The sequence below is a fragment of the Pteronotus mesoamericanus genome, unplaced genomic scaffold (genome assembly GCF_021234165.1).
Source record: "Pteronotus mesoamericanus isolate MK-2021 breed Mesoamerican mustached bat unplaced genomic scaffold, CSHL_Meso_final contig_179, whole genome shotgun sequence".
NCBI classification, from domain to species: Eukaryota; Metazoa; Chordata; class Mammalia; order Chiroptera; family Mormoopidae; genus Pteronotus; species Pteronotus mesoamericanus.
In genome coordinates, this window is record NW_026555075.1 from 1,060,885 (window position 1) to 1,086,614 (window position 25,730).

Below are 25,730 nucleotides of genomic sequence, written 5' to 3' on the forward strand. Positions count from 1 at the left end.
CTTTTCATCTGTTCCCCTCTACTTCTCTAACTTGTAAACATCTTGCAAAATTTAATATAGGTATCATCTACACCAAAAAGCGTTTCCTGAATCTCTAGGTCAAAGTAAATGTCCTTCATGTTTGTTGTGAGAGCTCTCTGTATCTACCTTTTCATGTTTTCTAATTGGGGTGTAACGTACCTATTAAAAATTGCACAAATTATAAGTGTTACCCACCCTAGGCTATTACTAATCACCTTATATTCACTTATCAATTCGTGTGCCTATCTCCCCAACTAGACCATTATCTCTTCTGGGGCAATTAGTGTCTATGAAGTAGCTGTTAAGACATCTGGCACAGACTTGATGCCAACTAAATGTTTAGACTGAACCAAAACAAAATGAGCTTTGAAATGAGCTGATGGGAGGAAATTTCAAAACAACTAAAGCAAATCAAATGTTACCACCTTACATTTACCTAATAGTTACTCCACCGCATGTAGATCCTCTCTCAGGAAGAAAACAAGAGGAGAGGACTATAGAAAACCATTATAATTGTAGAGAGATTTGCTGGCTTGCTGTTTTCAGAATCATGGAAAAAGTAAGAATCATGAAGAAAAAGGGGATATACATGAACATGGATCATATCTATTCTTTGGGAGAGAAAGTAAAAGTGTAGTATAGAAACATACAAAGAATTTCTAGTTAGGAGAACAATACTTTAAGATAGTATAACATAGCCAGAAGAATATTGGATGCAGTTGGCAAACCAAGTTCCAGGTCCTGCTCTGGCATTAATCGTGGGTGACTGTGCCAATGGCTGTCACTCTTTGCACCTCCAGTTCTGTGTCTCTGAAAGGACAGAGGGAGTGATTCCTAAGGCATTTTATAAATATCCAGGATTTTTAAATTCTATACCAAATTCTGAATTATTTCACTGATTTGGTTACTGAATTTGACTAAGAACATTTTAGAAATCAGTGCCTACTTAGCTGACCTTGTTCTTGTCTTTAACTCTTCGTTTCTTTCCTCATGACTCTGGTGTTTTGCTACTAGTCATGCCCACATGTTTATTTCCATCTGTTTGGCATCTTAGTCTGTGTGACCTGAGTGACTTAGAATACCTTGATGAAGAATTCCACCAGAGCCTGCAGTGGATGAAAGACAATGATATCCATGACATCCTGGACCTCACGTTCACTGTGAATGAAGAAGTTTTTGGGCAGGTCTGTGTATGTGAATAACTGGTGACTCAATGTGGTAATTGAGGACTATTGGTTGGTGAGGAATTAATTTCGTGGCTAAGATCAGATGCTTATTTATTTGTGGCTTGTTGGATGGTTGAAACCAGGCTTATGTACAGTTACAGTAATCTTGGTTGCAAAGATTATTCTAATGCCAGCTACAGATTAAGATGTTCACATTTACAGACTGTGGTAATTATTTTTATGTTGTAAGCAATCTTCATTTTCAACTAAAATATCCACATAAGATATTAGAATGTGCCTTGTGTAAAATAGAGTTTTTAAAAGTCCATTCTACCCCAGAATTGAATGTTAAATTATTTAATTGGCATTTGTATTTAACTCTCGTTCATATTTCAGAACTGAAATTGACTGTTTTGGAAGCTGAGGGAGAGTAAACTATTTTGGTGAAGTTTTGAAAACATGTTGATTTTTACAAATCTGATGGAAGGGTTGCATAAAAGATTTCTTTCAGAAATTGTATACTAGTTTGTAAGTAATATTTTTATTTACACATTAATATTTGGCTGCTTTTTTGAGTTCCGCATTTTGGAAAAGAAGTTCTCGGTTTAACATTAAGTTGAATGTAATTCTGTGTCCTTAAAGCAAATCTTTACTTAATTAAGTAGGGGCTTTCTATATGTGGTTGACTCTGAACCCTAAGGGAATTCATGAAAATACGTTTTTGTCAAATATTAAAGTAGTAGTGGGCCAGAGTCTGGAGCCAAGTTATTGTCATTTAAAACATTTATCTGTTTAGTCAGGATTTTAAAAACTTAACTTGCAGCACTTGCAATATATATTTTTTTACCCATCGAGGCTTTTAGATATCAGCTCGATGCCCAGTTTTTACTGAACTTCGGTGTGTGCCTGGGCTCCGCGCTGGCCCCTCACGGCCTTCCTGTGGTAGCGGCGTTCTTATAACCTCAAGGGTGTTGTCTTATTGTCAATCCTCTTGTTTTTTAATCCCAGATTACCGAACGAGAATTAAAGCCAGGGGGTGCCAATATCCCAGTCACAGAGAAGAACAAGAAGGAGTACATCGAGAGGATGGTGAAGTGGAGGATTGAGAGGGGTGTTGTGCAACAAACGGAGAGCTTAGTGCGTGGCTTCTACGAGGTACAGCCAATCAGCAGGGGTGGGGTTTTGCAGTCTGATGTCAACAACACCACGGTCCATCTTACTGTAGTTGAAATATGTGCCCTATTTCCATTTTTATTTTGCTGTACTTACTGGTGCTCTTTCCATTTAAAAACTCCAATAATTTTTTTCTGTATGTTTCAGGAACACACACAAAAATCTCAGTGTCCTATTATAAAAGATTATTGGAATAAAACCGACTGAATTCAGATAGCATTTGACAATTTAATGATTACTGATCACATTTGGGTCATGCGTCTTACTCACGCATAGATATGGGTCATCAAATCTCCTGCTTGGTATGTGAAATGATAGTATCTGAGGGGCTGAATAGTTGTTACAAGTACTCCACATGACTTTTTCTGTAGAAGCACTACCTCTTTTTCAAAGGAGAAAAACAAACTGGATTAATCAGTGCTCAATTATAAAAGAAAAATTCTGTTGAGGAAAATCTCATCAACCTTGTACTAAAAATATCTTATATTTGTAGAGAGCTTTGGAGTTTTTAAAGTACCTGCACAGAGTGTCGCCGTAGTATTCCCCCAACTCCTTGTGCCCTCCTTTTCTGACGATGCTTAATTATAGCTGGGATTTATCCAGGTTCTTAAGCCATGCCCTGTATCCTCTTTATTCCATAGGTGGTGGATGCCAGGCTGGTATCTGTTTTTGATGCAAGAGAACTAGAACTGGTCATCGCGGGCACAGCGGAAATAGACCTAAGTGATTGGAGGAACAACACAGAATATAGAGGAGGTGACATTTGATTTGTAGATGACTGGACTTTAACTTTGAAGTGAAAGGGAAACAGATGGTTCAGCATGCTGGTCTGAATCCAGGACAGGCAGAAACAGTGGTCCTCCAATCGCTGGTCTGATGCCGGTCTCTTTTGAGACCTTGGGCAGGGTGCATTCCCTTCTTTTCCTAGTTACCTCACCTGTCAAGTGGAGGAAGGACTGTTTACACACCATCTAAGGATGTCATAATGCTTAATTGTTGGTGAAGAAATGTGACTATAAGAACACTAATTAATTGTTTTATGGTGTTGGTAGTAAAGCTCCAGGGAGCTCAAACTCCACCTATACTCTACCTTCCTTCTAAAACTTGAAGAGGCACGCCCTCTGCGCGTCCTAATAAGCAAACAGTTTTTCTACATTTAATTGTGCTCCTTAGCAGTGGTAATTCACAGTTGAAACATGAATGGAGGCAGACATGGTTCTTAAAATTGAAGTTTATTGAACAAGCCCTTCTACATTCAAGCATTAAGTTCAACCAAAGAGGAAACTGGTTAAAAAACTGCCGTAGGACACTTCACCAGTTGGAAAGCTTTACAAGTGGCATTTGTATAGATCAACACAAATTCTCAATTAGTAATTGGGACCAAAGCCATTTAAATTTGATTGCTGAATCAATATTCTTTGAAAGGGACCTGATGGTAACCCAGAGTTAAAGTTTTATCTCATAATCTCAAGCAAATAATCTTAAGCAAAGAAAAATACATCTTCTGAAATTTATTGCAGTGTTATAAAGTCCTCGGAAAGTTGTGACAAATAACAGTTGTTTTTGTTTAGTTTTGGTTTTGGTTTTGGTTTTTTAACTCAGAATGTAAGAGGTTAGCAATAGTTCTAAACTTGGAGAGGGAAAGCTACAAACATCAAATCATGAATTGACCACTTAGCAGAATAACTTGAGTGCTGATCAGTTCTCCCGTTATCTGTATATTGAAACAGAGACGTAAAGAAAATGATTTTAAAAGTTTGGAGTAGGACATAACCATATTTGCCGAATTGCTTTTGCTTTTGCCCACGGCGCTCGGCTCTCCCAGCTCATCACCATAGCTGGGGGCCGCCTTTGCTTGCCCACAGGCAATGCTCACTTGCAGTTTCTATTGCTGCTCTTTCTGAAGTTTGATTGCTATAAGAAGTCTCTTCCAGTTGGCCCAATGTATATAATCCATATATGGCTTTGGTTTTTATAACTTGATTAACCAAATTACTTTTACTAACTAGAACACAATTTCTCCAATGTGCTGTATACATAATTTATATCTTATCATAAACATTATTAGCTCATTTCCCCCACCCTAGGGAAGTCTAATAGCAATGACATTAATCACGTCAGCCATTTTTGTATTTACACAGCATAAACTTTTATTCACAGCATCTGACTAATCAAGCACCTATTTCTATGATTATTGGAAGTCTTATCAAATGAAATCCTTGGGAGGAGAGTTCTGGGAGGCAAGGCAAAGAAAGGACAAGACACCCAGCTGTCAGGCCTTGCGAACACAGCTAGTTAGCACTGAGAGAAGAGGTGGCTCTTGGCCACTTGCCATATGTCCATGAGGCAGCTGCTTACAGAGGCTACAATGAGACACTTCTGCTTCTCCTTGTCCAAAAGGGTTGACACAAAGAGTAGAAGAGAGGCAGAAATGGGTCGGTTCATAAGTCCAGAAAACATTAAAGCCATAAAGAGCCAATGTACTATTTTATAGATGAGAAAGCTCTTTGCTCAACACCAAAGAACTAGTCTTTGCCGAAGGGAGGACATGGAGCCCGCACAGCACCATGTCCAATCTAGTTTCACTCATCCTTCACCTGGGTCCCTTTCTTCTCCAAGGTCACTAAGCCTGACTGATCTAATGGTAAACAGTAAGGAAGGGTGCCCCCGAAATCCTACTGCCACTGATACGTGAGGAAAAATTCAAGTTAAAGTTGTTCTACCCACCTTCTATTTGGGGCTTACTTCTTCTAACTCAGAATTAGAGTAGCTTTATGCTCATTGAGTATGACCGTTAATTGGTGTGAACCACTAATTGTACCTTAATCTCTGTCAGTCTTCTCTGTGAACTTAATTTTTCTTCATTGAAAGGTTTGGAATCCACAACTACTTCCTTAATCCACCCATGGAATGATACTTTTAACATTTTACTAAATTCTAAGTATGGAGTAAAAGTAATGTTTAAGTTGATGATTATTTGGGATTTATTAATTGAAGAAATTAAAGTAGTAGAATTGCTTTTAATTTTTTATTAATAAAAAATTTGATTTAAAAATAGGAACATTATTAGTAGTTTAAAAGTTTGCAATTATGTATTAATTTGTATAATTATTTGATTAATGTGTCTCTCTTTTACCAGAAGCCCAGTGAGGGTCTGTTTTCTTTGCCACTCTACTCCCAAATTTAGTACAGTGCTTGGCATGGTGATATACAAAAATTATTTCCTCAATGAATGACCAAAAGAGTTAGCATTTTTAATAAGAGCAATTATATTTTTCAGAAGTGATATGGTTGAAATAACTCACTTGTTGTTTTCCTGTCCACTAGCTTTATTTAGTGACTGCTAAAAGGAAACAGAGGCCTCTTGGTTTCACTTAGTGTTGTTTTTATTTGATTTTCCACACTCATACAATCATAATTACAGTGTTATTCCTTAGTCTTAAATTATAAACAACCTTTAAAGAATCCAAGATGATGATCTATGTCTGGGGGTCTTTTGTCAGTGTGTCATGGTGGCTTAAGATAGAAAAGTCAAAGTAATATGGGCTTTTGTGATTGGTTCAATAGGATATCATGACAATCATATTGTAATTCGGTGGTTCTGGGCTGCAGTGGAAAGATTCAACAATGAACAACGACTAAGGTTGTTACAGGTAAGATGCCATTAGTTAATCTTTTTAATGCATTAATATAATTATTGTTGGAATTGCATGTTTTAATAATTGTTAAGTATACCCAATAAATAACACTTCATGTTTATGTGCAAATGTGAGATACGCCTTCAGATTGCACGGTTCTTTGACTCCATCACTATGCAGATCATCCCCAACCAAGTCCACACATTTCATTAGTGTTGTGAGGAAGTACCAGCTCCAGTCCAAGAATCCCAGGAACAACATCTGCCTTCAGGGCAGTTTGGCCCTTTCAGAAAGAGGTGCCTGGGTACTCTGCAGGCCAACATCCTTAGCAACAGATGATCTTCATTCATCCCTTAAGAAGTGACCCAGTTACTTGATAAAGAGTCTTTTCTTTTTCTCCATCTAACTTTCAACAAATTTGAGTTAACAATGAAGTTCAAGAACACTGGAAAAACACTCATTTTCTTGTGGTGTTTGTACTTACACAGGGAAATTGCTGTTTGGTTGCAGCTAAAAAAGATCAGACATGAGGAAGGCTTCTGGATGCCCAGAGAGAGCCTTGCAAGTAGACAGGTTCTTAGCTCCTGTGGATCAAGGATCTGGCCCTCAAATTTTCAGGCCCAGAATTTTTTTTTTCTGTCATTGCCCTTTCTTTTTTCTTTTTTTTAAATTCGACATGGCTTGATCAGGGCCTGATGCTAACTAGACGTAGATTAATCGATACACCCATTTATTAATCTGTAATGGGAACTATAGCTGGTTTAAAGTTCCGAGCTGGTCAGTTGTACAAGATGCTTTATCTTCTCTAACCTTCCACATCCCCTTTCCCTTTATAACATCCTGTCCTTCCCTGGTTCTTTGTCAGAATTCTCATGTTATGTTCCATGACTATAAAGATCCGTCTTCCAAGCTTTCCCCGCAGCGAGCAGCATGCTGCTCTCCCAGGAGCTATGCATGTGACTGGTGCCATGCCCTTCTGAGCAGCCAGCCTCTCAGCTTCACCTTCTCCTGTTCTCTCGGGTTGGCAGTTTGTTACAGGCACATCCAGCATTCCCTATGAAGGATTTGCTTCTCTTCGAGGAAGTAATGGCCCAAGAAGATTCTGTGTGGAAAAATGGGGAAAAATCACCGCACTTCCCAGGTAAAATGGAAAACAGTATTTCTTCACTGTCATTACACTGTTCTAGGAAAGACCTGGAATTTATGTATATTAATTAGGGATTTTTGTTAAAAGTTTGGGAGAGTGGAAAAAGCTTTTAGAGTAAGTTTATTTCACTTGCTGATACACCTTTCTAAATGATGAAAAAAAGATCTTCCTGGTCATAACTAACAGACATGCAAACATATCTTAACATACAGAATTCAACAACACCAAAGCATTTGTTAGCTTTAGCAAAGCAACTTTGGTCATCTTACTGTGGTTTCTTGTGATGTGGCTCTAATGTGGATATTTCCAGAAACTCTAATTTTAAATTCTTATTAATAACTATTTAGAATCCCTTCACTACAAATTACCATTGTGGTTTCTAAAGAATATTAAATCATGCAAATATGCTGTATACCTCTTTGGCTTCTATCAGACATGCCTTAATTCCGTGGGAATGCTCTGCACATTGCATTCTCATTCCTAACAAGATGACACATGTTCATGGAGTGGAAAAAAAATTGCTTTACTGTTGCTACTAATATATGTAAGATTCTTACCTTACAACCTTAAAGGTAGGGTCATATTTATGAATAAAAAGTGTTTGGGGTTGAATGAAGATAACTGGAGCTGGAGCAAAAGAAAAGGAGGGAGCGAATGAACAAAAGCAGAATGGAGAAGAGTTGGTTTTAGAATTCCTTTCTCCAATCAGCAGTAGTAATGTAGAATTTTTGAGGTAAAAAGGACTTCGGATTGCCTCTCATTTTATACTAATAAAACTGCAATTTGGAAAGGTTAAAGGATCTTCCCTATTTATGTCGTTCGGAGTTTCCTTGAATACAAATGACTTTATGAAACCTGTTAACAAGACTTTCTTCTTACCAACTGCAAAACACCGGTTTTGGGGAATTCTGTCCTAAGCGTCAAGGCAGGAGAAAAGGAGTGCTGAACACAGAGACGCAGGGGGCGGTGACTGGTGCGGCTCAGGGCGGGCCGCGCCTCCTCCGTCAGCTCCGGGGCGCCTCAACCCCTGAGCGGAGGCAGTGCGCTCAAACTCCTAAGCATCACCGGGTGTGCCTGGTGTTCCAGACGTGGCAGGCTGTAATTTCATTATGCAAAGAACTCTTCTATTTTATTTGTGCCTGAATCGGGTTCTTTCCCCCTGTGAACTCATATTTGTGTCTCTAGAGCTGATTTACACTGTCTGAGCTGGGCCTTTCATTCACCTTTTGGAGAAACTCAGGCATGAGACCAAGGAGGCAGGGAAGGGCAGACCGATTGTGTCCCTTTCTCTTAAAATCTGTTTTTGAGATTTACTTTTGTAAAGCAGATGGAACAAACTGTCACAAGAAACAGATCAGTTGTTCACAGTTAATCACGGCAATTTTCACCAAACCTGATGAGCAGAGAGAGGCAGTTTGGTATAGACATGAAAGTTCAGCTTCAGAGAGACTGGGTTTTATTCTAGTCCTGTTCTTACCTGCAGGGGTGTCTTGGAGAAGTTGCTTACTCTTTCTGAGCTTTGGTTTCCTCATCTTCCTTGTCGGTTGATAATACTGAGTATTAAATTAAATCATTCATCTAAAACATTTACTGCTGATCCTGGCCCCAAATAAGTATCCAGTTAGTGGCTAATGGCTACCATTATGATTTCTGTAACGATGATTTACAATATATGTCAGGCAGTAGCATACTGGAAAGAGCACAGGGTTGGGAGGTAGAAGACCTGGGTTCTAGTCCTGCCTCTGCCACCAGCTGACCCTGGGACCTAGAAGATCTCCTCATTTCTGGACCCCAGTTTCCTTGCCTTTAAAAGGCCAGTAAGGAGATAGTATATTAGATTTGGCTGAGCAAGAAGTAACACCAACAGATTATGGAATAATCTTGGGGGTCGGCTGGATTTACCTTTCTACTTCCCCAGGAGCTCCAGGAAGTTCATGTGCTGACTCATGAAAAACAGTGGTGTTCTTCAGTTAGTATTGCATACACACAGTTGGGCAACAGGCGTGTTGTTTCTTCCTTTCTTTACTATGACCTAAGGCTGCTTCTAGATTCTTAGTTTAACCCAGATTATAAAGCGGCATAAATAAAGATGACATAAGGCACCTCAGGAAAGCAGTCTGTGTCCATATGTCTATAACAAGCCCTAACTTTTCAGGTCTGATAGGCAGAAAGAGCTACTTGGCTCTTCTACTTCCCATTAGTCTACTTACATAACCTAGTTTAACAGGCATGACTGCTGATCTAAGCCCTATGATGCACTGGCTCTGGGATCCTGTGCTCAAAGAGTACTTGTGAGGAGTGAGATATTATGTATGGCAGTCCTCAGGGATAGTAAGGTTGGTTGTTTTTTTTTAATCATTTAACCTTTTATCCTAGATCTTCTATAAGCTACCATACTGCTAATAACTATTCAGATGTGCTCCATAGAAAAAGTATATTTGATGAAAAACAATAAAAAGAAGAACCTCTCTATCAGAAATGATTTCTTCACTGATGACATTTTCATCACCCTTCATGACAGGTGGCTTGTCACTTAGGTGTGAAAGAGATCTGTAAGATTTGCTCTAATGTAAAAAGATTGTCTTATATGGCTGAGTCCATTTCTCCTTCCATCAGAACAGCTTCCTGGTAGGTTTAAGTTGCAGAACTGAAGAGCTGGTTTCTGTGAAACTGGTCCTCCCTATTTGTTTTACTTATTAGCGAGATGGTGTTTATTTAAAATGTACCATTGTACACGCTGGAGACGAAATGGATGTGTGTCCTCCTTACTTAAAAAATCAATTCTCTAAAAAGTCTGACATCAGTCCTCTCAGGTCAGGGATGGGGGGCTGTGCCTGGAAATGCTGGATGAGGGCAAGCAGTTCTGGCAAACCGAGCACCTCTTAGTCTTCCTAAACATGGAGGCTTCAGGGCCAGTCAACCTTTCAAGCGAGCACATGTGAGTCTCATCTTTTCTCAGATGTCCTAGTCTCACTTTGAGGTTGCAGTGAATACAGCACTACTCACCCTGTGGGCCAAGAAGTGTAAAAGTATATATGGGTTGCCATGGAAGCCAGTACAAGTCGAGTCAATGGTTCTTTTCTCTCTCTTGTGGTAATAAAGTAACTAGGGCCCCAGATGATAAATAATGATAGAGGCAGACGAGTGTCTCCATAGAGGCTTAAGGCCTGAACACATCACTGCGCTTCCTCTCTTTCGTAGTTGGTAGTTAGCAGTATATTTTGCATTTGTGTAGATTTCCTGTCCCCAGTGATTTCATGGACTTATGAGACAGTAAATTCACTTTATGGCAATTGCTCTTAAACATCCTGAAAAACAGGCTGCTAACATGCCAGCCTGGAAAATGCAGGGCAAACCCTCTCTCCCAGCGTGGTATAGACTTTATATGCTCATCTCTGAGGTTCTTGCCAAGTAAAATAACAGAAGAGCTGGAGAGCTTCAGTCATGATATTCTTTTAAACACCATGTTGGTTCTGCCAAGGGGGGAAGCCTGAACTTTCCTAAATGACTCTGTCTGGAGAGTATTATGAATGAAATGCTGACCCAAATTAAGAAATAAGAAGCGAGAGTAATTATGAAATGAGTATCGCAGGGAGATGGTTTTTCTAGGGAATAGAACTTAAAAAGATAAAGTTATTTTTTAAAGAGAAAAAGACAACTTTTTTATTTTTAAAACTCTGCTTTTTATTCTTATGAGAAGTAAGCTGTCCACAGAAAATGCCAAGATGTTAAAAGTGGATTATATATATAACCTTTAAACATTTTGGAGTGTATGTTTTCACTCATTTCTATACACACATCCACTTTTAAAAACAAAAATATACTGTTTGTAACCTCTTCTTGTTTACCAAATATAACTAATCATGAACATCTTTCCATGTCATTAAATATTGCTCTACAATGTCATCAATAATTCAGTTTTTTTCCTCCTCAGTGCAGAGAGCATCGTCTACTGTCAAAGTGAACTATCAGCTAGGAAATAGAAAAATAACTGAGGAGTTCTGTAATATAGTGACACTTTCTTTAATTAAAAACTATTTCAGCACAAGAGGCAGGCACTGGAAGGTCCCTTGGTGCCCCATCTTTTCTGTATTTGCCTTGAGGCAATCCCCTTGGTTGCCCCAGCCCCCCCCACCCCCGCCCTCCACTGGTCAGCTGAGGTGCCTTGTAGTCTCAGGAAATTGGCAGAAGAGCAGCATGTATAGTCTGCTCCATAGTTTAATCTCTGATATAAAGTTCTCTTCAACTCTTTTCCCCTCTTCCGTCTCATCTAGTTCTTACTATCTGACAAGAATATTTTAGGTTTTTACTTTATTCAACCATTGAATCAGTATGTGCTGGCAAAAATATATCAGGGATGTCTAGTAATAGTACCTTGTTAAAAATGCTTGAATGTGTGCTGTACCATTTGGATTAGCCTTTACTTTGGGAAGTGGGTAAAATGATCACAAAAATATCTTGTGTCTAAAAAGGGACTCTTGTGTCATTAATGTAAAAAGTAGAACTACTGGACTAATTTGTGGTTATGTGATGGAATGAAAGAAATTTTAATTGCTGCAAGCAACAGAGAATAGGACAGTCCAAGTCAAAATGACTAATGGTGCTTGGGAGCTGTTTTACAAGTCACGTTGTAAAGTGTGTATTTGTGAGTGAAAAACATTAAGCTCTTAAGGAATGTTTATAACCCTTTCCTTGGTCTCAAGAGCAAAAACTAGTTTGGGTGCATCTCTTCCCACCACCCTAGTCCACTCATCAGCACCTCTCACCGGGGCCACGGCAGCAGCCTGCTGGCTAAACTGCTTCTGTCCGTACATTCTGTAGGTCAGTCTGCACTCAGCAACCAGAGTGATCTGAAATCTCAAAAACACCCCCTCCCCTGCTTATACCTCCCAGTGGCTGAGAGTGAAACCCAGACTCCCTGGTAAAGACTGCCTGGTAGGTGGCCTGGTCTGGCCTATCACTCCAACCTCAATAAACATACTCTCCCTCCACCTGCCACGGCCACCAGCCTCTGTCCTGCTGTTCTTCAACGTGGCAAGCTCAATTCTGCTTCAAGACTCTGGAGCTCGATACGTCAAGTCTTTCCTGCTGGTTGTTTACCTGGCTGACTCTTTCCTATCGCCAAGGTCTCAGCTCACATGTGATCTGCTCAGAAAGGTCCTCTGGGCTTCTGCCCCAAGTGCACCTGTCACTGTGTCACACCTTATTTCCTTCATAGGACTTATCCCAATTCAGTCATTGGATTTAGTTATTGGCTTACGTGTTGATGATCTATTGCCCCCTCTAGAACATAACCCTATGGGAACAATGCCTGTGTGAATTGAATGTGTCTTTGCCCCCAGTACTGAGGCCTAGCACATAATTGGTACTCCATGAATATTATTTTTCTTAAATCATTGAATTCTTAAACTGGAGGCGACTGCAGCACTGCGTACAAAAATATGCCAAAGTCCCTTTTGTATCTCTATCCTCATCTGAACAATTGGGATAAGTACTGGTAATTGCATTACAAATTTATTTTGAAGAGTAAATGAGATAACACATGCAAAGTGCTTAAAATGATGCCTAATGCATCATTCAAAAGTTTAACCCTTATTATTGTTGTTCCCTAATGCCTTGCCTTCAGAGCTGGCAGGGTATTTCACAGCCTTTGGATGTGCAAGGAATGATATTTCTATTTCGTTTGAACTTTCTAGAGTTCTCATCCTGGAACAATTCCTTACTGGGGTTTCTTCTATTGGCTTGAATTTCTTACATTTAAAAAGTATGCACTCTTCATCTTTTCCCAGGGCCAACCACAGGTGAAGAAGTTACCTGCTTATAATGAATAGCTTCTTATCCCAGTTATCCCTGGATTGCAGGCATTCCCACTGTGGGAACACTCCACACTCTATTTATACACCCAGGTGCATTTTACCCAAGGTGACCTAAGAAGACCTTAAAATAAGACATTAGTTCTAACTAGAATTATTAAAGGCTCTAACAAGCCTTTAGATACTCATCACACACTTACTATGTGTTGATCACTGTCCATGCGGACCGCAGAGAGGGAAACACAAGATTTAAATGAACAGATAACCAACATCATTACCACCAGATGGTATATGACAAATTAGTGGGGGTAGTAACTGCCCCAGAATTCCTTTTCGTTGATTCACATTTACTGAACACCTGGGGAGGCTCAGGGTTGTGCTGTGCCATCGTGGGTTCTACAGATATTTGTGAACGAGTCCCAGCAGGAAGTCCTGCTCTAAATCTCACGGTCAAAGAAAGTGTTAATGGGGATAGGAGGGAAATTATGAATATTTAAAAGTCATAACAGAAGTTATACCTTTATTTGTGTTAATAAATCTCCTTAGGCTAACCAAATAATCACTAGATTACTTTAATTGAACGTTATCACTGTGTAATTGGTAACTTTGGATTTCTCATGCTGATTACAATCTCTGAATTCATCATCTACCCCTTAAATGGCCCCTCTGCCATGTCACTCTCCATACCCAGTCACTAGCTTCCTTTCATTTGTGGGATAAATGGAAAAGGTCTTTGCATGAACACCCTTCACTTCCTGATGTGGCCCTGCCTCCTCATCTGGCTTCAGGTCCGGCCTCGGCTCCTGTCCTGCCACTCAAGCTCTTGTACTTCTCAGGTTTCCCGATGATGTAATGCTTCCTCACACTTCCGGTTAGTGTGCTGGGAACATTCTTCTCCTTGTTGATCCAGAAAAATCCTACACACCTACAAATCCTTCAAAGCTTGGCATAGTGTCCTCTATAAAGCCTTTCCAGACTCTGCAAAGCAGACTGTAACTCATTGTATTATAATTGTTTGTGTGCTGGGCCCATATGAATCTTTTGGGTTAATTAAACAAAGGTATCTAGTAGTCTTCTGGAGAAGTGTAGCCCTGAGCTAGGCAGGGCTCCTGGTTTGGTGAGCAGAGGCTAAGGTAGGCGGGGGTTCAGTGCCTGCTCACAGCAGCCAGATCCCTGAGTACAGAGCTCAGACTGCACAACAGTTAGGGGGTCCTATTTGTCTGTGTGTATATGAGGAAAGACCCTCCAAAACTGGGATTTGTTTATAAAAAATTGTGTATTTATCCTTACATGTCTAAACTTCATTCACCTTCAAAGTACTCTCCATTTGATGCAACACATCTATCGAGATATTTTTTCCATTGCTCAGAACAGTTTCTGAACTCATTGATTTTGAGGCCTTCTAGTGCTTCTGCCATTTTTTTGTTTCACCTCTTCCACATCAGCAAAATGTTACCCTGTGAGGACTTTTTCATCTGGGGAAACAAAAACAGTCTCTCAGGATGAGATTGGGTGAATGGGGACGGTGGGGCATGGGGTCGTGCCACTTTTGGTCAAAAATTGCTGTACACTCAGCGCAGTGTGGGCAGGTGCACTCGTAAATCACCCATCATGAAATGGGCAAACGCGTCCAAAGAGTCTTCAAAAAATATTCACTGAGGCCAAATGGAGCCTCTCACAACAGCACTAGCTGGTACATTGATACAAATGGATTCCTAGAACACTTACCTAGCAGGGGAAGTCTGTACTACAAGGGGCCTGCTCTGCAGAAGATAATTCCAGTTTTTTTTGGTCCCCCCATATATACACACATTTGTCTGTATATATACATACACAGGTGTATATATACACATTGGTGTGTGTATATATATATATATATATATCCTTACCCAAGGATATGTTTATTGGTTTTAAAGAGAGAGAAGGAGGGGGAGGAGAAAGAGAGAGAGAGAAACATGGATTGGTTGCTTCCTATAGGTCGGGGTGAATACCCACAAACTAAGACTAAGTATGTTTCCTGACTGGGATAGAACCCACAACCTTTTTGGTGTATGGGATGATGCTCCAACCAACTGAGCAACTCAGGCAGAGCTTGCCTGTATATTTTGCTGCCTGAGTATAAACTCCTTGTAGGCAGGAACCAGACTAGTATCCATTCTCATTTACCAGGGGACAGCTCAATGCATGGCATGCAGTATGAGCTCAGTTATTTGTTCATTCAATTACTGAAGGAGTAAATGAAATGTAATGCCAATTGAAAAATTAACTTTTATTCATCGGGGTATTTTGTATGGGAATGACAAGCTTTCAAAGTATGAACTCCTCAAGGGGGAAAATGATAAAAGAGGTTCTACAGGTAAAAGGGCTTGGGTGCTGCCTGCACACTCATTGGGCCCTGAAGTGGGAGGCTCTCAAGAGCCCGAAGTAAGCCCCTCTGTGCGTCCTCCACAGCCCCGCTCCGGGCTGGCCCCGCTCTGTTGGATGGCACGCCCTGCCAGCTCGAGCTGCAGGCTCTCCTGATGCTCTTAGGGGGAAGCCTGTGGTAAAAGAGATGTGCAACGTGGGAACCTGGCAGGTCAGTTAGGTCAGGGATCCTTGCATTTCCAAAGAAATCTTGACATTATAAAGGGGTATGTTCCAAGATCTCTTAGGAACTTTCCAGAATGCTTTTAATTACTTGATGAAGAGGCGGGAATAGGAGTAAGGAAACTGAAATCTGAAGAATTATGCACCACTGACAACTGAGAAAGAGAGGGTATTGACAAAATATTTTCTAAATTATAATGCAAATATAAAGGATTTATTAGATTCAAATACATTGTGTTTCTAGGACTGCATTTACTAGATAAAATGAGGCCCATGGCTTTCTCCTTTTCTCTCTCCCTCAATTTAAAATCCTGATTATAATTTTTTCTTTGTCTTATGTTTTGAGTCCTTATAAGCTACCCAAAATCAATTCTGGAAAAATGGAGCCAAATTAGTGAATAAGGACACACACACACACACACACACACAGAGAAATACATTAATCAGTGACTCAGTCTATGAAAATTTGGATGTAATTGTGATACTTTGGCTCACTGGATTTGGATAATTGACTTGTCTATCTATAGGAATGAAGAGGGGGTAAGAATGTGACCTCCTGGTTAACATTTCAAGAATCCAGAAAGCACCAAGAGATCTATTAAGTCAGACCAGATGTCTGGGGGGCTTTTAAATCTTCTTTATATTGATGCCAGCATGATTTCCCAAAGACGGGTTCAGACCTGCCCTCCTTGAGTGGTTCTGGCTGCATAGATCAAAATGAGGTAAACTCATTATAGCCTTAGTGTGGCTGGCTTTGAAAGATTTGAAAAATGTTCTTTTGTGGAGACTGAATAACTGGATGTGCTTTTGCTGCCAATATCAACATAGTCCAAGGGCCCTCCTGTTATTTTCTGCTGGAGTTTTCTTAGGACATGGAATGGGGCGGGAGAGGGGGTGTGAAAAGCCTCAGAGGATTGTATTTTGTTTTCCTTTTTTTTTTTTTCTTTTCCTGTTTTTGGCTCATACAGAAAGTCGATGGTAAATATTGGGCAATTTACTTAACCGCACTATTCCTCAATTTCCCTATTAGCAATGCTGTCTTGTTTATAAAGAGTTTTGAAATTTTTGCAAGCACAGAAAATGCTGGTGTGGATAGCCAGCATAGATATCTGATTTCTAAGCCACTTGATGCCTCTCCAGTAGTGGAGACCACCTGCATCAGACTCACGTGGAGTGATTATTAAAAGGCAGAACCCTAGGCCCATACCAAACCTTCTGAATTAGAATCTCAGGAGGTGCAGCCAAAAATCTCCATTGTAAACAAGCTTATTGGTGATTCTGATCACTCTGAGTATTTTTGTTTTCTGGGGATCCCGAGATAGAGCTAAGCACTTAAAAACCCCCGGGTATCTCCCAGGGTTTTTTGGATTGACCCAATTTAGACCATTGTCCCCAGAGCTATTGCATCTTGTGATGGAATCATTTAATTTAAAAAATATTCAAAGCTTGATTTGCTAATTCCTGTCCCCAAAACATATGTAGCCTGGTAGGATGTTGAAGGCTAGCAGTTCACCGTCAGGGATGGGGTGAAGTTAACAGCCAGGCTTCCAAAAGCAAAAGAACTGATTTGATGAGCATTAGTCTCCCTGCTTTCAGTTTAATGTTGGACTTCCCCTAGGAACCCAAGGTTGAGGTCCTGTTCTTGATTTGGCCACTGACTCAGCTTTGACTTTGGAAAAACCATATAATCTTTCTGCACAGTTTCCCACTTTACAATATGTACTTTGTGCATCCTCCTGAAACATTTTTCAGAAGAGCCGTTCAGTTTATTCAGAAGGAAATTTCTGTTATGGTAACCATATGTTACACAACCAGATGTAAATTAGGAAGCAGTGATTGCCTTAGATTGTGGATCAGTAATGATTGTGTCATGACTGAGGAGGATCAAGAAAGGTTGTCCAGTCCTTGGTGTTGAGAACTGAATCTCTAGAGAAAAGAGTACCCAGGCTTATGGATTCATTGGACGAGATACTTTAGTGTCTACAAAAATAATACTGAAACTGCAAAGAGACATGCAGAATTCCTGTTTCTGTGCTCAGAAACCTGGGAAAATAAAAAGACAGCTGTTTATACCCAGCTTTATCTCCCCACCTGCCCTTGATAGTGGGTGATTGTATTATATCATCTTTATGACCCTTGCCACTTTTTCTTGGACCTGAACCTTGAGGCCTGTAAGAGCTTCTATTGCTGCATCACCACAGATTACCATAAACTTAGTTTAAAAGAGCACGCAATTATTATAGCACTGTTTCTGTGGGTCAGAAGTCCAGGTATGGCTTAACTGGGTCTTTTGCTCAGTGTCTCACAAGGCTGAAATCCAGGTGTCAGCTGGACAACATTATCCTCTGGAGGATCAACTAGGGAACGACCTGCTTCCAAGCTCACTCAGGTTGTTGGCAAAATCTACTTCTTGCAGTTGTTGGATTCATGGCAGCTTCGTCAGACAGAACAGCAGTGAGTCTCTGACCTCTAGATGTTCGTTTAAAGGTCTCACCTAATTAGGTCAGATGTACACAGAATAATCACCCTTTGGATTAAGTTAAATATCAACTGATTATGGGCTTCAATAATATTTGCATTGTTTTTTCAACTTTGCTGTTTTCCATTGGTTGTAAGTGAGTTATAAGTCCTGCTCACAGTCTGGAGGTGGGGATTATATAAAGGCATGGGTCATGGTGGATCGTCTTAGAATTCTGCCTACCACAAGACCACAATGAATTAATATTTGATATTCAGTCTAACTATGTTCAAGTTAATTGGGGACTTCAGACATTACTCATTATGAATTTTTGTTCCCATGTATGTGACCATTTTGTTAATTCTTGATTATCTAAAATTAACCTTTAGTTAAGGGAAAGTATTTGGTGGTCAAGAGGGAAGGGACAGGCTTTACTGAGGTGTGATAGATACATTCACTGGCAGTCACATTCTGGCCTAAGCGAATAAAACATTAATTAGGGATTATTGCTTACCTAGAACTAGAGTCATTTTGAATTACTTTTATTTCCTAGTTCACCCAATATTATTCATTTCACAAAAATGAATTCACATGTACCACTGTGTGATTCAAGATTACAACTATATAGAAGGTACTCTTTGAAAAATTCTCCCCAAAGTTGAGCTATCGCATTCTTTGATACACCAGCACTACCAAAAGAAAAAAAAAAAAGACAACAAAAGACCTTCTATTAGGTATAAACAATGGAGATCACCTTTTCAACATGATTTCTAATCATAGCAACGCACTGAAGAGAGGAAGACAACATATTCAGAAATAGATAGCAACCAGACTAATATTGTTCTGTAAATAAAATGCATACTAAATAAAAAAGTGAACAGGCTGGAAGAGATTAGCAGGAGATAATACAAGAGTTAATCTCTTCATTTTGTAGCATTCATACAAATCAATAAGAAATCCTAAAGCTTCAAACAATAAGTGGACATACATAAGGATGGCTAGTATCAAAATAAAAAATAGTAATAAGTGTTGGTGAGGATATAGAATAATTGGAGCCCTTGTGCAGTGCTGGTGGGAATGTCAAATGGTGCAGCCACTATGGAAAACAGTATGGCAGCTCCTTAAAAAATTAAAAATAGAATTACCATATGATCTAACAATTCAGTACCAGGAGTATACAAAATCCCTGAAATCAGGGATTTGTACTAGTGTTCATGATAGCATTTTTTACAATAGCCAAAAAAAAGAAAAGAAAAAAAAGAAAGAAAGAAAGAACCCAAATGTCCATTAATGTGTGAAGAAAAGACTGTGGTGTAATGGATTACTACTAGGCCTTAAAAAGAAAGGACATTCTGACCCATGATACAACATGGACCTGCAAAACGTATGCTAAATGAAATAAGCCAGTCAAGAGAGACAAACACTGTATGATTCCACTCACATGAAGTACCAAGAGTGCTCAAATTCATAGAGACGGAAGACAGAATGGTGATTGCAAGGATGGGCATTAGGGCTCAACGGGTGCAGAGTTTCAGTTTGGAGAGATGAAAAGTCCTGGAGATGGGTGCTGGAGATGGGTGCGGAGCGGTGTGACCATGCGGGATGCCACAGAGCTGTGCACTTGAAAATGGTTACTGTGACGAATTTTATGTGCTGCATATTTTATCACAATAAAAAATAAAAGGAAGGTGAACGTTTAGATCACAAAACAGGAAATGCTACAAGCAAGTTGACTTGGGGAAAGATGTTCAGCCTTGTTAAAAACCAAAGAAAAAAATTTTAATTGTATTTAGAAGAAGTACCATCTTTTATTCTAATGGGATAAAGAATGTAATATGTCTAAACACACAAAGTATGGAATATAATTATAGTCAAAATATACTTCCCAGCTTCTTCTTCTTCTCTCTCTAGAACAAAGATAAAGTCTTCATTTAATATTTGATTCATACAAGATAAATAAAATTGTCTTTTAGTATGCTAGTTCAATTTTTGAAAAAATGAAACGTTGAGATTCTACTGTAAAGAGGCATAATAAGAATGATATTAAATGCAATTCTCAAATGGTTCATTATACCAAAGAAAGGTGCTTGGCTGAAAATGTTAATTAGATGATTTCCCCTCAATATGTCTCAGAGTTTGTACTAACAAGACCGTAAACTCTGAGCCAGTGCCATTGCCATGTCCTAAGACTGGTGTTCTCGCCGCAGAGCCCTTCACATCCCTGTTTCTAATAAGCCATGTGGCCACACATCTGGCTTATTACCTCTTTATCTCATAATTTCCATGAATCATGATAATCTCTTGGCAATTTAATGAAGGCAATTAGAGTAAATCTTTTTAATGGTAAGGAAATGTATTGTAGCTAACAATACATCTCCTATTAATTAATTGGTCAAACACTTTGACCCAGGCATTATATTAAACATTTTCTATCATTTCATTTAATCCTCATATCTTTCTGAGACAAATTATATTATTCTCTTTTTATTGGAGAGAAATTGAGTCTCAGAGAGTTTTCATAACTCACTCCAAATCATGCAGCTGGCTGGTAAGAGCTACAACTCAAACCTGAGTCTGTCTAACTCCAAACCTCTGACCGTCCCACCCCTACACTACACTGCATCTAGGAACATAATTACACTTATTTCATAAGTGTAAAAGTTATGAATAAGAACATTTAAACATGTAACTTTGTAAAAATAGTTCATTAATAATCATAGCTCTTAAAATTCCATATTAATTCAGGAGCATTTTTTTAAGTCAAAGTTTAGCTCCCACAACAAGCTGTTGTACATTCATAATAAAATGCTCCCTATCCCATGTCAAAAGCATAGGTTTACTTCCTGACAAGATGTACTATTTGAAGATGCTCAGTTTGTTTTTTTTTTAATTGTGATTCAGGTGCAAATAACAGGAAAGCATTTTTTTCCTCTTGGCGAAACGGGAGTATTTCTGAAAAAGAGTACTTAATATAATGATTTCAACGGCTATTATTTTGCATTGTGATTTAGGAGAAAACATAATGTAGCACAGGATTGAAAGAGGTAACAATGGTGTACCAACTTTGACAGGGAAGTCCAGCCAGGGCCTTTCCCGAGAACCTGCGCCATGAGGCAGGGCTTCAGGGACACTGAGTGCCCTTCCCTGCCCGACAAAATGACACAGTTTGCAACGTTAGGTTTTCTGAGAGACATCCATGCAAATGTCAATTCTGGAAATGAATTGCTTTGTAAGAGCTTATATTCATGTCTGAAAAAGAAAGTAATGGCAAACGAGAATCAAAAAAGGAAACTTGTGTTTGTAATTCTTAGACAAGTAAACAAATAGTAATATGTATGAAATATGGATTTTAAGTTGTGAAAATATGAAGAATATATTTTTTTAAAGATTTTAAAAAAGATTTTATTTATTTTTTAAGAGAGGGGAAGGGAGGGAGAGAAACATCGATTGCAACCCAGGCATGTGCCCTGTCCAAGAATCAAAATGGTGACCTTTTGCTTTGCAGGTCGATGCCCAACCAGCTAAGCTACACCAGTCAGGGCAAAAATATATGTTTTTAAACATTCCATTTCCCTAAGAGAAATTCAATTCTGATTTTTTTTTTCAATTCTGAATTATGAAGTCAAAATGTTTTCAAAGTTTTCTCCAAAAGGAGTGTGAAATTTGATAACCAAACTGAATATAAAAGAGAAGCATCCACACATATACACACAAAGAACAAGCGACCTCATTTTCCTCTAAGCATTCTAAACTACATATGCTTCCTCTGTTTGCAGAGCTCACACTTGTTTTAACCGTCTGGACCTACCCCCGTACCCATCCTTCTCCATGCTTTATGAAAAACTCTTGACAGCGGTTGAAGAGACCAGCACCTTTGGACTCGAGTGACCCGGAAGCACAATGCCCGGGTATGGTACGGACAGGCCATTTCAGAAGCTGCCCCCAGAAGGATGGCTGAACATCAGAAGTTTGAAGAGTATGCGTCCATTAGAGTAAAACTGAGTGCTGTCATCTCCCAGGAGCACGTGCTCTGCCACATTTGGGGACTGGGTAGTGGTGATGAGTCGTCTTTGACGGATTTGGGTGAGCTTGATGCCCAGGGAACAAGCCAACAGTCTTTCAATCAACAGTTCTTGACTGCCAAACTTTTTTCCATTTGTTATGTTCTGAGACAAAGATGAACCTGTACATGAACAGCTCCAGGGTAACTTTTCAGGGACTCAGGAGAACCTTGAAACTTACCTTGAATGTGGTTCGAGCCAAACTGGCAGCACTTGACCCCATCTCCAAATTAGTGTGAGTTAAATGATATAATAAAAACAAATATGTTTCCTGAAAGTACATTCATTTAAACCCTAAGTTGTAACAGAACATTCATTTTCTTGCTTATGTGTGCCTGCATGGTGTGCACCATAGGTTGCAGCTTTCATGGGACACCTGTGAAAATGAAACCAAGTCAATATGAGGTAACTTTAAAGATTTGCAATAAGGTGGTCTATGACAATGTATATGCAAAGTGGTATGTATGTAATTATGGCTGAAGACAAACTGTTATACAATGAATTACTAATGACAGACTTTATGCTTTATAATGCATGGAAACAATTTTAAATAACTAGCAATTAATCACAGCATATCGGGAAAAAAGTACGCAGTGAGTTCTGTTTATTTTTTATAGGTTCATTATATTTGAGTTCTTAAGATGTATATAGGACCCTACCTGTCCTACCGTACGTGTCCCCGTTCCACCGTCATGCTCCATGCTTACTCGGGCGTCCCGCTAGTGTGCACCCTTTTAAGCACTCTCAAGGGAAAAAAGGGCCTTTTATTTTTATAAAGGTACAAAAAATTCCCCGAAATATTTTGCACTGAATGTACCAAAGTTGAAGGGACATTACAATATGACGAACAGCAACTCCATCACTTGACAAGTATAATAGAAAATAGCTTCTAAATCAGACTTCCTTCACAGTGCCATGTCTACCACTACAAGGACTGTGCATCTAAGTAATAATTTTTTAAGACTCACTATATGTGATAGTATGATATGCATTTATTTAAAATGCATTAGACTCTTCCATCCATCAAATACTTTACAGGATGGCATTTAATAAAGATATTTCGTATTTCCCCCACCGCTTTTTATTTGTACAGCATCATTAACCACTAAGCTCAGTTAGGGAGCCATCAGCAGCACCCAAGAGATCAGCTCTCTTTAGTAACAAGAATTCCATTTTCCCTCATCAGTGAAGACATCACAGATTGAAACTCTCAGTACTATATTTCTAAGCCTGCATTTTCACTGATGCGTAATTTTCTTATCAATATAAGGAAACAATTTTTCTATGGTATCTCAGAAATTGCATGCCATCACTAATGTTATATTTGTTTAGTTTTATTAGAGGGTGTCCTTCGTTTTTATTGCTTTTGGGGTTTTTCACATCATTGTTTATTTCTTGACTTATGGCCATAACTAATCAGAGGTTCAATACAGTGAAGTTAAATTGTGAATAATAAAAGCATTGGATTAACATTTGGTTTGCCAGCCTATGGTTTTACAGGCATTGCCTGAACACTTCTTTGACATATAAGTAGGCATGGAATTCTAGTTTTGGGATGTTGGCAATCTTACTTTTTATAAAGGGTATATGCATGATTTTTGTAGGTTGGTTTTAAAGAGCTGAGTGCTCCCCTGTTGGTTAAGCTACGTTTACTATTGGGACTCTCATGTTGCGTTCCTGCACTAATCACTGCAGTGGGGGAAATGTTCTGAAATAAAGGCCACAGATACCTGCAGAGAAGGAGGGAGGGTTTGCCTGTGTAATGTAATTGGACCAGAAAAAAGGGAAGAGAAAAACATTTTAACTGGAAATTTTAGTTTGTACTTAGCGATCATGAATGTAAGCCTATTTAATTTTGCAAACTATTTTTACTTGTTTATATTTTTCACTATAAAGAAAAATAATATAATATACTTTATTTAAAAAACTACATTTTTGATGGTATATAAAATGTTTCAGAGCTGGCAGTCTCTAAGCAGCTGATATAGGAGGTTGCATTTCTTTCAAAGACATATTCATAGACCGTCTTAGCTTTCCTTTTGGCTTTTGGCATTTTGTTACCATATCCCACATTATTAAGTGAGAGAAATTTGAAATAAAATGTATCTCTTATTATTTCTAACAAGTATATTTCTTTGTTAGGGCATCCAACTTCTCAAATAACAGTATAAGCATCTAGTTGCTACGGTTCTCAGAATTGGGGATTATCAAAGATTTACTTATCATATCAAAATACCATGAAAACTGACCTATTTTTCTTCATTAGTAAAACAAAAAGTCCAGTAATAACTTTATAAAATATTAAATACTATTACCACAGAATAATTTAGACTTTAATATACTCCACAAATAAAAATATCCATATGTATTTTTTCTGGCCTGTGAATTAGATAACTTGCTGTATGGTTTTGTTTTCTTTAAGAAATTCTTAAGTGATGCTCATGCAATACTGTTTTATAGTATAAAAGACAGTCACAATACATCATATGTGTACACAGAACATCTCTGAGATGAGACAAGAGGCACATTATTGGCATTTACTTTGTGCCAGCCACTGTGTTTGATGATGGAGCTACCAGATTCAAAATCTGCCCTTGAGAAGTTCACAGTCTAGAGGAACAGACACCAAGGCTCAAAATAGTATTTTTAATAACATTTGGTATATTCTACAATCAAGGAATGAGAAGAGAATGCCTTATGCCATCTAGGAGATCCATTGAAGTCTTCGTACATGGGAGCTACTGTGTCTAAAAAAAAAATTTTTTTTTAAATCACATAAATACCCTTTCGGTTGGTAACTAATGGCATGTAATAGTGTGTCGATACTGGCCAAGTGTTGAAGCCCAAGGTGCATTTATACACAGTGGTTAAAAGTGTGCATGTGAGGAGCTGAACCATGAAGGAATTCCTGAAGGATCTTCAAATTATTGAAGAAATGCCAAAATTAAGCCTGATAGTTTCTCTCTTTTTTTTTTTTTCCTGTCATCTATACTACAATGCACCTACAGTTTTCGTTGTGAGAAACACCAGTCCTTGAGTCCTACCCACTTCTGGGGTCAAAACATTTTTCTTGTGCACCACACGAATGGATCTTGGGCAAAGAAGTGCAGTCACAATTTACTAGCATATGTTGTGTTTATAACTTAGTGGAAATGCTGTAATAAATGAAGGAAAATCTGATTCACCTGCATAACAATCCTAAGTGGTAAAATGGCATTCAAATGAGTAATAGTAGAACATGTTTGTATAGCACTTTAGAGTTTCAAAGTACTTTCAGGCGCATCGTCTCTTGATCCTCTCACGTACTCTGTGGGGTAGAAGGTATTCCCATCCCATCTGGCTTGAGGCCGATTTTCATGGATGGCTGATGAGATCAGTTTCAGTACTTCGTAATTACAACTCTAGGTTTCCTCTCTAGAGATGCAGAGACTAATGTTTCTACCAGCATATTCCACTTTCAGTGAATTATGCCAGACACTTCATCTACCAAAGGCTCACTTTTTCAAACTCTTAAAATGTGACACCTTCTGAAAAACCCATGAAGAAATTAGTATATTCATGGAAAAGCTCCCCATAGGTTTAATAGTTTCATTTTACTACTCGTTATAAGAAATTAAAAACAATGCAAAATTTGATTGCTTTTGGTGGATTTATATAGTACAGAAAT

At 38.8% G+C, this 25,730-nt stretch overlaps 1 protein-coding gene across 5 annotated transcripts in view; it reads left to right on the forward strand.

Moving 5' to 3' along the window:
* The window catches only part of HECW2 (HECT, C2 and WW domain containing E3 ubiquitin protein ligase 2), a 350,566-nt gene extending 326,665 nt beyond the window's left edge, over positions 1–23,901 (forward strand). For 4 of the 5 annotated variants that reach the window (XM_054566699.1, XM_054566700.1, XM_054566698.1 and 1 more), the window contains 6 exons: positions 1,076–1,205; positions 2,196–2,342; positions 3,002–3,116; positions 5,928–6,013; positions 7,027–7,139; positions 21,779–23,901. In XM_054566699.1, the coding sequence (XP_054422674.1) occupies positions 1,076–1,205; positions 2,196–2,342; positions 3,002–3,116; positions 5,928–6,013; positions 7,027–7,139; positions 21,779–21,890 (703 nt within the window). In that variant the 3' untranslated portion in view covers positions 21,891–23,901. The remainder of the gene's footprint in view (positions 1–1,075; positions 1,206–2,195; positions 2,343–3,001; positions 3,117–5,927; positions 6,014–7,026; positions 7,140–21,778) is intronic. The other variant, XM_054566702.1, reaches the window with a different exon arrangement.
* The last annotated feature ends 1,829 nt before the right edge of the window (positions 23,902–25,730 follow it).